Source organism: Anabrus simplex, chromosome 5 (genome assembly GCF_040414725.1).
Source record: "Anabrus simplex isolate iqAnaSimp1 chromosome 5, ASM4041472v1, whole genome shotgun sequence".
In the NCBI taxonomy this organism is placed as follows: Eukaryota; Metazoa; Arthropoda; class Insecta; order Orthoptera; family Tettigoniidae; genus Anabrus; species Anabrus simplex.
In genome coordinates this window covers 255,661,135-255,677,212 of record NC_090269.1, presented here as the reverse complement: position 1 = coordinate 255,677,212, position 16,078 = coordinate 255,661,135, and the positions used below count along the sequence as shown (strand labels likewise).

The 16,078-nt window shown below is 39.3% G+C and overlaps 1 protein-coding gene across 2 annotated transcripts in view; it reads left to right on the top strand.

The window, feature by feature from the left end:
• Positions 1 to 13,159, top strand: part of galla-1 (cytosolic iron-sulfur assembly component galla-1) — a 63,146-nt gene extending 49,987 nt beyond the window's left edge. For both annotated transcript variants that reach the window (XM_067148488.2, XM_067148487.2), the window contains 2 exons: positions 2,614 to 2,797; positions 12,970 to 13,159. In XM_067148488.2, coding sequence (XP_067004589.1) covers positions 2,614 to 2,797; positions 12,970 to 13,067 — 282 coding nt within the window. In that variant the 3' untranslated portion in view covers positions 13,068 to 13,159. The remainder of the gene's footprint in view (positions 1 to 2,613; positions 2,798 to 12,969) is intronic.
• Positions 13,160 to 16,078: the final 2,919 nt, after the last annotated feature.

Below are 16,078 nucleotides of genomic sequence, written 5' to 3'. Positions count from 1 at the left end.
GTCTAATATAATCAGAAAGAATGCCTTCCCAAAGCTTACATACTGGCCTGTAATTTTCAGCTTTATGTCTATCACCCGTTCCTTTATACACAGGGGCTACTATAGCAACTCTCCATTCATTTGGTACCGAGCTCGATAGCTGCAGTTGCTTAAGTGCGGCCAGTATCCAGTATTCAGGAGATAGTAGGTTCGAACCCCACTGTCGGCAGCCCTGAAAATGGTTTTCCGTGGTTTCCCATTTTCACACCAGGCAAATGCTGGGGTTTTACCTTAATTAAGGCCACGGCCGCTTCCTTCCCACTCTTAGGCCTCTCCCATCCCATCGTCACCATAAGACCTATCTGTGTCGGTGCGACGTAAGGCAACTAGCATTCATTTGGTATAGCTCCTTCATGCAAACAATTATCAGATAAGTACTTCAGGTATGGTACTATATCCCAACCCATTGCCTTTAGTAAATCCCCAGAAATCTTATCATTTCCAGCTGCTTTTCTAGTTTTCAACTTTTGTATCTTATTGTAAATGTCTTTGTTATCATATGCAAATGTTAATACTTCTTTAGCATTAGTCTCTTCCTCTATCTGGACATTATCCTTGTAACCAACAATCTTTACATACTGCTGACTGAATACTTCTGCCTTTTGAAGATCCTCATATACACACTCCCCTTGTTCATTAATTCCTGGAATGTCCTTCTTGGAACCTGTTTCTGCCTTAAAATACCTATAATCGTCGCCATAAGACCTGTCTGTGTCAGTGCAACGTAAAGCCCCTAGCAAAAAAAAAAAAAAAAAGATACCTATACATACCCTTCCATTTTTCACTAAAATTTGTATGACTGCCAATTATGCTTGCAATCATGTTATCCTTAGCTGCCTTCTTTGCTAGACTCAATTTTCTAGTAAGTTCCTTCATTTTCTTGATATTGGATAATGAACTAAGGCATTCCTTTAAATATTTACGAAAATATGTTTATTCACCTTGGTCAAATAATCCAAGTTGGAGATCTTAATGAAATGTCTGAAAACCTAACATATTTTTGATGAAATAACATTTTTAAGAAGCAGGATATTAATTTTTCCATAGATAATAACACACAAACATTTCCTAGCTCTACTCTTGCCTTGCCCATACTAGTGTCTCCCTCTGCCTCCCCTCAACAAGGCTACTCCACAGCAACCACAGTTACTAGTCGGTTGAGCTCAGGTGCAGCAGTAAAACACAGCATTTCCGATGGGGCCGGCAGGGAGTAAGTAGTTCATTTACACATTGTTTAAGTTTGGATTTTATTTTTCCTTTTTGGTTGCCATTTCATTTTAGGTTTTTTTCTTGTTTCCTTTTTACACTTCTCTTTTATGTCTGGTGGAATATCACTTTTACAATTTGCCAGTGTCAAGTTTTTTTCAGGACTTGGTTCCTTCAGTCCATAGCTACGTTAAGATTCGTCCAGAATGCAGTCATTCACTATCACTTTAAAAGAGGTGTTTCCCAGTATATTGGATGCCATCAATGTGACTTGTTTACCACCTATATCTTAAAAGTTTTTATACCAATCACAGATGCTCAAGGTGACATTGTTCAGCACCCCTGTATATTCCTCCAGATATCAAACATTTAAGTCTTTAATGCATTTCTCATTATTTTACGCATTTCTTGTGACTGTTGTATTTTTAAGCGGCATCTTTGTTCACGCATATTTATTTAGTGCACCTAAGATGATGGATGGATTTTTTGACAAATTTTCCACTTTGATTTTAATGTTACATAGTGCATTTCTTTATTCATATGTGTATATTTTTATTGTTGAAGTTACATGTAGCTGGAGATGTCCCCAAAGGGGGACAAAACACGTCCTACATTTTAACATGACTTGTTATCCGTGGTGATTTTATGTACATCACGATTTGTAATGAAAAGGTGGAACTAACACGTTTCTTAAAAAGTAACTATCTAAATTAGAGTGAACATATCACACGTACCTGTAAAAGAATATATGTTTCACTCCATCCTCTGAAAAACCATCAAAACCTAGTGCCACCACATAGGAAAATCAGGCTTATAAAAACGTAAGTTCTTCGAATATTCTATTTCTGGGATGTGGTATCATTGATGCAACTTAAAGAGAATTTTAGGAGGATACAACAACCGAGTGAGTTGGCCGTGCTGTTAGGTTCACGCAGCTGTGAGCTTGCATTTGGGAGATAGTGGGTTTAAACCCCACTGTCGGCAGCCCTGAAGATGGCTTTCCATGGTTTCCAATTTTCACGAGACAAATGCTGGCGCTGTACCTTCATTAAGACCACGGCTGCTTCCTCCCTACTCTTGCATCAGATTCATATATGGAAGACGTTATACCCAGTTAAAGGCGTCTTTATCTTCTGAAATTTGAAGAACTCTGAAAATATTCGTGTAGCCATTTTGAGATGTGTAATATGCCTTGCATCTTACTTAAATGTTGTTAAATAGGAGATTTATGCATCTCAGAATTGTAGAAAGAAAAAAGTGTTGATCAAGATTTAAAAGGATTTTAAATGTTGAAGTTGTATGAAATGATTATGCATTTTAGTTCCTATAGAAGAAAATCATATGTGATGATTATTTTTTCTCCCACAGATAAAACCAGCCACGCAAGGTGCTGTATGTGTTGTGCGTGTTGAATTCAACCCCACAGTACCTCACTGTTCTCTGGCGACTCTCATTGGACTCTGCATAAGAATTAAGCTGCTCAGGCATATTATGGATAAATACAAGTTGGATATTTATATAAAGAAAGGAGCCCACTCCACTGAAGATGAAAGTAAGAATGCCTTATTTTTTTATAATGAACCTTTCATGTCCTAATTATGTAACCAATATTGTGAAAAAAATGACCATTACTTCATCTACCGTATCAATATTGTGCAGGACTTACTGAATTCTGCCGCTTCAGTTACTACTACTACTACTTCTTCTGCACACTCTCTCTCTCTCTGACTCTCTGTTAGGTAGGGTAATGCAAGGTTAATAGAGAACAGTAAGGTTAGTCATTCCGCGTTACGGGCTGCCATTGGTTGTCGCTGTGACGTCACCATGGAACATCGCCGGTAGCCGCTGACGGCAGACTGTATTAGCGCGCGGGTAATGTTTCACATTTTAATAATATACCGAAGTGATATTTTAGAATTTTTGAACGTCATACAATATATTCTATAGAAACATACATTCTGTACAAGATAACGTATAACATCTGGTCATGGGGGATTCCATCGTTAGACACGTGGGGAAAGTGTGTGGAGGAAAGGGAACCAGGGTAGAATGTTATCCAGGAATTAGGTTGAGGCAGATGTTGAGGAAAGTAGAAGAGAGGGAGGAGGGGAAGGAGAAGGTGGTAGTGTTTCACGTTGGTACCAACAACGTAAGGCAAGCTGATATAAGTACCAACATAGTTGGAGATGTGTGGGATCTGGCAAATGCAGCACGGGTGAAGTTTAAGAAAGCGGAGATTGTTATTAGTGGAATATTGTGTAGGAGGGATACTGACTGGAGGGTGATTGGGGATTTAAATGAGACTATGGAGTGGGTATGTGGGAAACTGGGAGTGAAATTTCTAGATCCTAATGGGTGGGTAGGAGATAGGGATCTGCGCTCGGGTGGCCTTCATTTAAACCGCAGTGGTACATATAAGTTAGGAAATTTGTTTGGAAGGGTAATAGGGAGGTACATTCAGGGAAACGGGATGGCCTAGGGAGCGGTGATAAGGGAACAGGGAACTGGAAATCAAGTAGGGGTGACATAAAATTGTTAGTGTTGAACTGTAGAAGTATTGTAAAGAAAGGAATAGAATTAATTTAATAGATATATATTTACCAGATATTGTAATAGAAGTTGAATCATGGCTGAGAAATGATATAATGGATGCAGAAATTTTCTCACGGCACTGGAGTGTGTATCGTAGAGATAGGATAGGAATGGTGGGAGGGGGAGTGTTCATTCTGGTGAAAGAAGAATTTGTAAGCTACGAAAAAGTTAAAGATGAGACACATGAAATTCTAGGTGTAAGGCTCATTTCTAAAGATAATAGGCAACTTGATATATTTGGAGTGTACAGATCGGGAAAGGGTAGCACTGATGCGGATTCGGAATTATTTGATAGGATAGTCAGCTATGTGGGAAACGACATGGAAAGAAATGTGATTGTAGCGGGAGATCTGAATTTGCCAGGTGTAAATTGGGAAGGAAATGCGAACGACAGGAAGCATGACCAACAAATGGCAAATAAGTTAATATGGGAAGGACAGCTGATTCAGAAAGTGATGGAACCAACCAGAGGGAAAAATACCCTGGATGTCGTGCTGATCAAACCAGATGAGCTCTATAGGGAAACTGAAGTAATAGATGGTATTAGTGATCATGAAGCTGTTTTTGTGGTAGTTAAAAATAAATGTGATAGAAAGGAAGGTCTTAAAAGTAGGACTGTTAGGCAGTACCAAATGGCTGATAAAGCAGGCATGAGGCAGTTTCTAAAAAGTAACTACGATCGGTGGAAAACGGTAAATAAAAATGTAAACAGACTCTGGGATGGGTTTAAAGAAATTGTTGAGGAATGCGAAAACAGGTTTGTACCTTTAAGGGTGGTAAGGAATGGTAAGGACCCACCTTATTATAATAGAGAAATAAAGAGACTAAGAAGGAGGTGCAGACTGGAAAGAAATAGAGTTAGAAATGGCTGTGGAAGTAAGGAGAAATTGAAGGAACTTACTAGAAAATTGAATCTAGCAAAGAAGGCAGCTAAGGATAACATGATGGCAAGCATAATTGGCAGTCATACAAATTTTAGTGAAAAATGGAAGGGTATGTATAGGTATTTTAAGGCAGAAACAGGTTCCAAGAAGGACATTCCAGGAATAATTAATGAACAAGGGGAGTGTGTATGTGAGGATCTTCAAAAGGGAGAAGTATTCAGTCAGCAGTATGTAAAGATTGTTGGTTACAAGGATAATGTCGAGATAGAGGAGGAGACTAAGGCCAAAGAAGCAATAAAATTTACATATGATAACAATGACATTTACAATAAGATACAAAAGTTGAAAACTAGAAAAGTGGCTGGAATTGATCAGATTTCTGGGGATATACTAAAGACAATGGGTTGGGATATAGTACCATATCTGAAGTACTTATTTGATTATTGTTTGGTCGAAGGAGCTATACCAGATGAATGGAGAGTTGCTATAGTAGCCCCTGTGTATAAAGGAAAGGGTGATAGACATAAAGCTGAAAATTACAGGCCAGTAAGTTTGACATGCATTGTATGTAAGCTTTGGGAAGGCATTCTTTCTGATTACATTAGACATGTTTGTGAAATTAATAACTGGTTTGATAGAAGGCAATTCGGTTTTAGGAAAGGTTATTCCACTGAAGCTCAACTTGTAGGATTCCAGCAAGATATAGCAGATATCTTGGATTCTGGAGGTCAAATGGACTGTATCACGATTGACCTGTCTAAAGCATTTGATAGGGTAGATCATGGGAAACTACTGGCAAAAATGAGTGCAATTGGACTAGACAAAAGAGTGACTGAATGGGTTACTATATTTCTAGAAAATAGATCTCAGAGAGTTAGAGTAGGTGAAGCTTTGTCTGACCCTGTAATAGTTGAGAGGGGAGTTCCTCAGGGCAGTGTTATCGGACCTTTATGTTTTCTTATATATATAAATGATATGAGTAAAGGAGTGGAATCGGAGGTAAGGCTTTTTGCGGATGATGTTATTCTCTATAGAGTGATAAATAAGTTACAAGATTGTGAGCAACTGCAACGTGACCTCGAAAATGTTGAGATGGACAGCAGGCAATGGTATGTTGATAAACGGGCCTAAAGGTCAGGTTGTGAGTTTCACAAATAGGAAAGGTCCTCTCAGGTTTAATTACTGCGTTGATGGGGTGAAAGTTCCTTTTGGGGATCATTGTAAGTATCTAGGTGTTAATATAAGGAAAGATCTTCACTGGGGTAATCACATAAATGGGATTGTAAATAAAGGGTACCGATCTCTGCACATGGTTATGAGGGTGTTTAGGGGTTGTAGTAAGGATGTAAAGGAGAGTGCATATAAGTCTCTGGTAAGACCCCAACTAGAGTATGGTTCCAGTGTATGGGACCCTCACCAGGATTACCTGATTCAAGAACTGGAAAAAATCCAAAGAAAAGCAGCTCGATTTGTTCTGAGTGATTTCCGACAAAAGAGTAGCGTTACAAAAATGTTGCAATTTTTGGGTTGGGAAGAATTGAGAGAAAGAAGAAGAGCTGCTCGACTAAGTGGTATGTTCCGAGCTGTCAGCGGAGAGATGGCATGGAATGACATTAGTAGACGAATAAGTTTGAATGGCGTTTATAAAAGTAGGAAAGATCACAATATGAAGATAAAGTTGGAATTCAAGAGGACAAACTGGGGCAAATATTCATTTATAGGAAGGGGAGTTAGGGATTGGAATAACTTACCAAGGGAGATGTTCAATAAATTTCCAATTTCTTTGAAATCATTTCGGAAAAGGCTAGGAAAGCAACAGATACGGAATCTGCCATCTGGGCGACTGCCCTAAATGCAGATCAGTATTGATTGATTGATTGATTGATTGATTGATTGATTGATTGATTGATTGATTGATTGTAGCGCTACAAAATAAGAGGTACTTAGAAGTGCGCGATATGTTAGGTTTAAATCAACAGATTCGGGACAAATAAGACTATTTTTATTTACTGTTATTCACTCTTACCTCAGTGAAGATGATGTTGACGAAATGCATGGAATCTGCACCTCACTCTGACTAACAGATGGGTTTTGTTTTATATCACAAACACTGTTAATTTGTTCAACACTTCACAGTGATAACTTACATTGCGATATGTAATAACTTCAAGTCTTGGAACACTAGCACCAAATAAACGGTTTGTCTTTCTTTCCATTAACATGTCTAGAAGAGTATTACAGTCTAGTATATTCACTATCTATCCGATTTTCATCAAAAGGGCTACAGTTCGAATCGTAGTCAATGAAAGCGAGACAGGGTATGAAATAAGTTCTTTTCCGAGTTCTCCGCATAAGGTAAAGTTCCCGTGGCTTTGCACACGAAGTTTAAAACAACAAATACAACGGTAACGAACATTTCTTGACATTTACTTTGTTGATAAATGCCACATTCTCGTTTTCGCTTACGGGCAGCCTCTTTGCCGGCTGAGTGGCTCAGACGTTTGAGGCGCTGACCTTCTGACCCCTACTTGGCAGGTTCGATCCTGGCTCAGTCCGGTAGTATTTGAAGGTGTTCAAATACGTCAGCCTCGTGTCGGAAGATTTACTGGCACGTAAAAGAACTCCTGAGGGACAAAATTCCGGCACCTCGGCGTCTCCGAAAACCATAAAAGTAGTTAGTGGGACGTAAAGCAAATAACATTAATTAATTAATTAATTATTACGGGAAGCCTCTATTTTTTTTATTTCTGTTTTGCAGCCAACCAATGCAAACGGAGTAAGGTTCGGATCTTAGCACATGATTTCAAGACTTGTGGATCGACGTCAGGAAAACGGCTTTTCAACTTCACAAACATATTATTCACAACTTCTGTTTCCTTGTTCAAATCTGTTTGTCCGTGAACTTCAGCAAATATCAGTTCGAATTTAGTGATAATTTCCATAAAACTATCGGAAGGGGCGAGCAAACCTCCCCGAAACAGCACGTGTACCCACCCCAGACTTGGGTCATCAGGTGGTATCAACAACTCTCCTGTAGGCGTGCCCAGGGACCTGTCAAATTTTTCGGCAGCGATATGCGATGAACCCTGCAACGTATTTGAATCCCTCCACACTACAGTCAGTATTTTCCTGTAAGGATAGATCATCACTATCAACAGCTGGCAATTCAATGTCATTAATATCTTTGTCACCCTCAGTCATCGCCAGAGCTTGTCATATCCGGGAGAATGTTGCCAAACATAGCCGATGTAACAAATTCTCCTCCTTCGGCAGGAGCTACAGGTGACTCATTGGCATGAGGAATATCGCTGGAATTGGCTCCTAACAACAACAGTCTGATGCTATTTTTTACATCAGGTGGAGATGGATGATCGTAAAAATGCCCAAGACCTCTTAGGCGCGAAAAGAAATTTTCCAGGCATTCTTGATTCAAACTTGCTGTGAGAATGTATTTAATATAATTAATGTTATTTGTTTTACGTCCCACTAACTACTCTTTTACGGTTTTCGGAGACGCCGAGGTGCCGGTATTTAGTCCCGCAGGAGTTCTTTTACGTGCCAGTAAATCTACCGACACGAGGCTGACGTATTTGAGCACCTTCAAATACCACCGGACTGAGCCAAGATTGAACCTGCCAAGTTGGGGGAGAATGTATTTAACGCCGAAAGATTCCATGTATTTGAACAGCACAAACGAAAAAAGAAACTAGGTCCTCTGACACTCTTTTAAACACCCACGCACTTTAAAGGTAAACAAATACATCCCATACATGTGATAACTGAAGAATTTGCCTCGATCTACCCTGGTCCCACGTGGCTAGCTGTTCCACCGTGACGTCATGCGCTAAGCGAGGAAAATGCAACACCTTCTGCGCACGGCTGAGTGCACCCCCCTGGGGTAATGGACATGTGCCTATTCTTCCACCATTCTTTTCTAAACACTTGGGGCCAGTTTGCCACAGGGGCTCATAACTTGAGAGTGTGAGCTGGTGACCACGGGATCCTTGGCTGATTCCTGGCATTGCTTCCACTTGTGCCAGGCTCCTCACTTTCATCTATCCTATCATACCTCCCTTGGCCAATCATTGTTTTTTCTGACCCCAATGGTATTAGCTTTGCGAGCCCTAGGGAATCTTTCATTTTCATGCCCTTCATGGCCCTTGTCTTTCTTTGACCAATACCTTTGTTTTTCAAAGTGTCGGACCCTTTTTTTTCCTCCCTCCAATTAGGGATGGTTGCCCAGTTTTACTTAAAACAATATAATCTCCTCTACCACCATAATCAGGGCCAGTTCACACCTCTACTCTCCATCGCTTCGTCTGCTTTGGTTACCCACGTTTTCTTTGGCTGGGAGTTAGTGGGTTCAAACCCAACCGTCAGCAGCCCTGAAGATAGTTTTCCATGGTTTCCCATTTTCACACCAGGCATATGCTGAGGCTGCACCTTAGTTACGGCCATAGCTGCTTCCTTTCCACTCCTAGTCCTTTCCTATCCCATCGTCGCCATAAAACCTATCTGTGTCGGTGTGACATAAAGCAATTTTTAGAAACATAATCTTCCTTGGTTTCTCCCTTGGACTTACGCCAGTCATCTTCCATCCCATGATTACTCTGGGGTTCGTTCTATTTCTTTCCAGCCAACGTGGCCAAACAACATCAGTCTACTGGTACCTATTCTATTTTATAACTTCTCTATGTCCAGCCTTTCCCCTATCTCTGCATTCCTTATTTCGATCATACTTCCAAGGAACTTAATTTCTAATCCCTGGACCCTGCCCGTCTCTGTGTTTCTGCTTCAGATGTCAGAACAGGGGAAAAAATAGGTCTTATATAACACCTGTTTGCATCATTGTGACATATTTTCATTCCAGACCATATCTGTTGTGCTCTGGTAAATCTTCCTGCCATATGAATCCTATTACCGATCTCTTGTGTTAACAGTCCCGTCTTATGACACTACACATCCCAAGTACTTGAAGGTGTCAACTATGTCCAGAGGCTCATTATTTAACTTTATTTTGCCTCTCCCAGTCCTCTGTCTCCATGTCATTACCATTGTTTTACTCTTGTCTTTACTTATTTTCATACCCCATTCTTCTGTTACTTCAAGAATTTATCTAAATTTGTTCTGTATGTTACTACAATGGTCTGCAATATCAGGGTGAACAATTTTCAGGATTGCATCTCAATAACGCAGAATTTCCATGGCACAAAACTTCTTGATGTCTCCTAAAGTCTACAGTAATTGAAAGGACAAATTACAAAATGCCCTGCCACCTGTAGCTTGTTGCCTGTGGGAGGAGAGTGCTTCCTAAGGATGCAGTGTTTTTTTGTTTTTGTTTTTTCTCTTATAATTTCAAGGGGGTCTGGAAGATCTTCTGAAACTGCTTAAGAGCAGGTCTACAATACGGAATGTTGATGTTTGAAATGATTTTAAGCATTGGTTTACTATTTTAAGATAGTTTTTCCTCAATACATTATGGTTCCTCCTTGTTTAAAGGAGAAATAATATTGAACACGTCATACATAATAAGCCATGGTATAGGCAACAGAACAAATTTGTTATATTTCCTTTTTCCATTCATAAACTTAAATTTATAAAATTGAATAATAATAATAATAATAATAATAATAATAATAATAATAATAATAATAATAATAATAATAATAATAATATGGCTTCAGCTACTGCAAACAGGCATTTTTGACACTGTTTAGGCTGCATGCTTGTCAATTGATGTTTCCATTTTACTTTGCCAGTTGCCACAAAAACAGATCTGTTTGGCAATCTGTGGCTTAATTTTAATTTTATCAGGTAAACACCAAATGTATCGCGAGATATCTTTTACATGCCAACATCGACATAGAGTGCCAAACATACTTTCGTCTGCCCTTAAAACATCCGACAACCTCTGCTGGATTTGAACCTGTGATCTTGGGATCCAGAGGCCAACATTCTACCTGTGACTCATGAAGGGAATACCAGATTATTTGTACAATTAAAATTCACACTATGGAATATAGAATATTATTGCACAGAATAGTATTCTTACTTTACAGTTTGACAAATATTAAAGATGTACTGCTATTCTAATTGTATCATAATTGACTTACAGGTTACCTTTGTCTATAGTGCAGAACTAATACACACACATATTTACTCTAAAATAAAATGCCCTCTACTGCAAGACCCTCCAAGGTTTGAGAGAAAATTTTAGAAAAATAAATGTGTGTGAATGTTTGACCCATAAATGTACATATTGGACAGGCTCTAATTCTAAGAAAAACTTTTTTTTTTTTCCCCGAATTTTGTTGTTAGTGTATGGAGGGTTGCCCCAGTTAAAACAGCGCATGTGCCGCACCTGGAAGCAGTTGCATGTTGTTTTTTTTGCTCTGTCTGTTCAGTGTGATTTAGAGAAGTGCCATGAGCAGTCATATCATACCATTGTTGCCCCATGGGCTGCCAAATTGCAGATAAATGGCAAGGCTACATTGTTGGCCTTTCTGATGCTAATTTCTCATTATCAATGATTGTCCAAGAGTGTAAAATGAAAGGTTTCAACAATAGTAAGTCCTCTGTAGGCACTGTGATAAAATTACATCAGAATAGTTTCCTGCCAGAAACAACTTCAAGAAAACTGCCACGGAAGAGTTCAACCCTCCAGGACTCCTGACATTATTAAGAAGGTAAAGGCTGCTGTCCTGAAGAAAAATCCACCAACTCAAAGATACCTTACAAGCATATCTGAAGGCACAGTCTACTGTATAATTAAGATGATCTGAACGTGGTAAAGCGGCATAAGGCACGTGGACGAGAGAATTATATGAAAACTAGCTAGCAGGCAATACATGGCAGTCGGTTTGTACCATGGATGAAGCTTTAGTTTATTTGGATGACACCAACAAGCCCTGGGGAATGTACTGTCGCTCAAAAGGCCAAAAGGGGCACACATACTTCGTCAAGGTAAACAAAGAAAAGTTTACTAGGGGGTTCATGGTAGTGGCAGGATAATGTGCTGTAGGTAGACCCAGAATCCTCAAAAGTGCCAAAAAATGTGTAGATCAATGCTACCTACTTCCAGAAGAATGTCATGGACTCATATTTCGACAAAGATATCCCTCACTTGTACGGCGAGGATGCTTCAAATGTCGGGATCCTCATGAATAAGGATTCATTCATACTGCCAGATCATCAGACACCTATTACAAGAGAAGAGCAGCACAGACAGGTATCTGTGTCACACCATTTAGTGACATACCTGTCAAATCCCCGGTGCCTCGCCAATTGATTTCTGTGCCTTTGGTCTCCTGAAAAAAGGGATTTTTTCTAGATGTCTGAGCACTATTAAGTGTCTTTGGAAAGTGTGCAAGGAGGGTATGGGACAATATTCCTCTTCCTGTATTCCGTCGGAAGTCTTCTATAGTGGAAATTGAGATGTAAGGCAATAGTCCTTGACCGCAGCTATCACATCAAGCACAGCCGGGTCTTAACTGGGGTAACCCTCTGCATCCCCCCCCCCCCCCCCCCCCCCCTTTAGGTGTTCGTGAAAGAATGTCATTGGCAGGTAGGGAATGGAAATTTGACATTCACACAGTAGCAGCTTCTAACTTTCTGCTTGCTACCTGCTTATTCTTACTAGCAAAAAAGCAAGTCCTGTGGTCAGAATGTTTCTTTATTTTTCCATATTTGTCAATGTTACCGTACCAGTAAAATTAATTCACTGTAGAGTTTAATCCAGATGTTTGGACATGGTTTGTTACTGGAGAAATTAAAGAGATAAACTTAAAGCTGCAAAAAAATAAAGAGAGAGGGAGAGAACTTGATCTAAATTCTTGAGGCTTTCATTACTGTTTCCAGACATACTGGTATCTGTGAACTTGAACAGAGCCATGAAATTGAATATACTGTAATATTTAGTATACTTATTTTGACTTTCATTTTCTGAAATATCAATTTGTAAGACCCACCATGAATGTAGAACAAGACATAATGTTAAAAAATAGGGTCTTATTTTCTAGTAAATATTGTAATGTATGAATATATGAATGTATGTTTTATACACACACACACACACATATTTTCTTATCAATAATTGAGACCTGTTTATATCTATTAACATGCAGAATGTCTCACAAGGAGACAAGATAATCTTTTTTATAGAGCTGTATATTAATAAAAATAAGATACGTAACAAAGTTATCAGATAAATTTGGGAAATAAACCATTCTAATATTTGTTGTTTTGTCAGTTAACAAGCAGATAAATGATAAAGAGAGAATTGCTGCTGCCATGGAGAATCCTAATCTGCGGGAGTTGGTAGAAAACTGCATCAAGGAAGAGGACTGAATTGGTGTACTATTTATTTTGTTAGAGAATTATATTTGTATTATATTTTTTGAACTCATTGTGGTATTTATAATAAATCAAACTGAAGAATTCACTTTAGCAATTATTTCTTGAATGCCTAAGTAGAATTCACACCTTAAAGATTTCTGTATATATATAATATGATTTTTTTGTTTCTTAACAAGGAAGCCATTCTTTATCGTTGTGGACTCAATTAATATAATTTATAAGTTTCAGTCTGTCAAAACACAAAATATAACACTTAGAACATTATAACATACCTGTGAAAAACTAACAGTTATAATTACAGGATACAATGACGAATCAGGTATAAGAAGTACTTGTTGCATCAGTAGGCAGATAGCCTGAATATTCCAATATTGTTTCCAGAATGACTATGATCATTCAATGTTTGAAACACTCGCAGCTGGGTACAATCTCAGACACAATTTACTCCCTACTACTACGACATGGTACCGTAAAAGTAATTTTTCAGTATATGTGCTCATTATGACATTCCCGTCTGACTTTGTGGTTTCTCTATAACCTTTGATGGTGCTGTTTGAGGATACAACCAACCTGTGGACTAAAGACACCTTCTGCAGGGTTTTAGACATTTCCACTTTGTGAGCAGTGGTATTGGACAATGCTCCAACATTTGCCTCTACAGTGAGATGCAATTTTTTATTAATTGCTGGTTCAATTTTTCTTCTTACACATCACGGATGTACTAAGAATGACTATGTATACCGAAAAGATTAGTTTTATGGTACCATGTGGTGGTAGTGAGTAAATTATGTTTAAGATTGTATGCAGCTGTGGGTGTTTTAAACAGCAAGTCATTCTGTAAACATGATTAGGATATTCAGGATGTCTGCCTACCAATGAGGTGAGTGCTTCTTATACCTAAATTGTCATTGTATCCTGTAGATTATTTCTATCCTGCTTATAATTATTAATTTTTTACAGCTATGTTAGAGTGTTCTTTCTTTCTTTCTTTCTTTCTTTCTTTCTTTCTTTCTTTCTTTCTTTCTTTCTTTCTTCCTTCCTTTCTTAATGTTGACACTCCAGGGTTGGTTTTTCCCTTGGACTCAGCGAGGGATCCCATCTCTACCACCTTAAAGGCAGTGTCCTGGAGCTTGAGACTTTGGGTTGAGAGATACAATGGGGGAGGAGGACCAGTACCTTGCCCAGGCGGCCTCACCTGCTATGCTGAACAGGGGCCTTGTGCAGGGATGGGAAGATTGGAAGGGATAGACAAGGAAGAGGGAAGGAAGCGGTCGTGGCCTTAGGTTAGGTACCATCCCAGCATTTACCTGGAGGAGAAGTGGGAAACCACAGAAAATCACTTCAGGGATGGCTGAGGTGGGAATCCAACCCCCTTCTCTACTCAGTTGACCTCCCGAGGCTGAGTGGACCCCGTCCCAGCCCTCGTACCACTTTTCAAATTTTATGGCAGAGCTGGGAATTGAACCTGGGCCCCCAGGGTTGACAGCTAATTACTCTAACCACTACACCACAGAGGAAGATGTTATAGTGTTCTACGTGTTATAATTCATGTTTCAACAGACTGAAAAGTTTATGAGTTACGTAAAAATATGAGCAAGACTCATCTCTTCAAAAATATATTACAGCAAGACCCGCCCACAGCTCCATCGAGACAACATATACTTTCATTAACCCTCAGTGATTGCCCTCAGTTTTTATTCTTTTATGCTACCTCTTCTGAAGGTTGGTACAGTATTGATTTTAAACTTTGTATATTCAAGTATTGTTTTCCTGTAGTCTGTGAACAGCTATCAGTTGTCACGGTTATCAGCAGGACCCAGATTTTGATGACATCTTTTAAGTGGTGCATCATAGAAGACATTGTTCTTCAGCTTCTCCCAGCTATCACTGGAGCCACCTGGCTCATTTTTGGTTTTTGTCTAGAAATTGAATGGGTGCTTGCAAAAACGGGCTAACCAACAAATTTGGAAAAAATGAGTTATGTGCTGCCATCAATTGCGGAAGGTTCAAAGTATCTTCTGTGAGTTGGGCTAACATGAGGCAATCCTGTGTGATGAGATACAACGCTTTGAATTTTATGCCATTTTATTTAGGCCAATTTTGTTATTGCAAAATGGGGCTAACAGACGTTTACGGAGGAGGCCGTAAAGATGGCGTTGCTGTATATGTAGGTTAGCAAACTTTATCCCCATGTATACTAGAGGCTGTGGGTGTTTCTTGTGTTTTTGTGCCAGATGAATGGAAGGATTTAGTAAAAAGAGCTAGAGTAAAAAAGCCATTTCAAGTAGTAAAAATGACAAGTGATAAGTTTGTGAGCACTCAACCTTTGCTAGAAAAATTAACCAAGAGAATGGTATCTGTAAATAAGCAAAGAGTACTAATTAGTAAAGTTTCAGGCATACTATTTATGAAAGATGTACAGTTTAAGTATTTTTAAAATGTTTATATGGTATTGTTGAGGAATATGATTGTGTTGACCTTCACAAAAGGAACAGTAATGATGGTCGGCCATCACTTGCTAGTGTTCAGCTGTCACCAAAGTAGTGTTACAAGGCCAATAAAGCCAGCAAAGCTTAAGGACTTGCTTGAGCTACTTATATGACCCTGCAATATATCACCAGTATTACCGAGAACTGACAGCTGGCAATGGCCAAGAGGTGACTAGGAATCATTTTTCAATGCATTAGAATATGACCCATATGACTGATGATTGTCCCATGAGGGAAAGTTATGTCATACTTCAAAAGTCTGAAGCATCTTTATGTCTAAAAAAACCTACGGCACTTATACCCTTGGAAGGGCTCTGGCCTGCCCAGCGACCGCCACTCAGCCCGAAGGCCTACAGATTACGAGGGGTCGTGTGGTCAGCACGAGGCATCCTCTTGGCCGTTATTCTGGGTTTTCAAGACCGGGGCCGCCATCTCACCGTCAGATAGCTCCTCAATTCTAATCACATAGGCTGAGTGGACCTCGAATCAGCCCTCAGGTTAAGAGAAAAATCC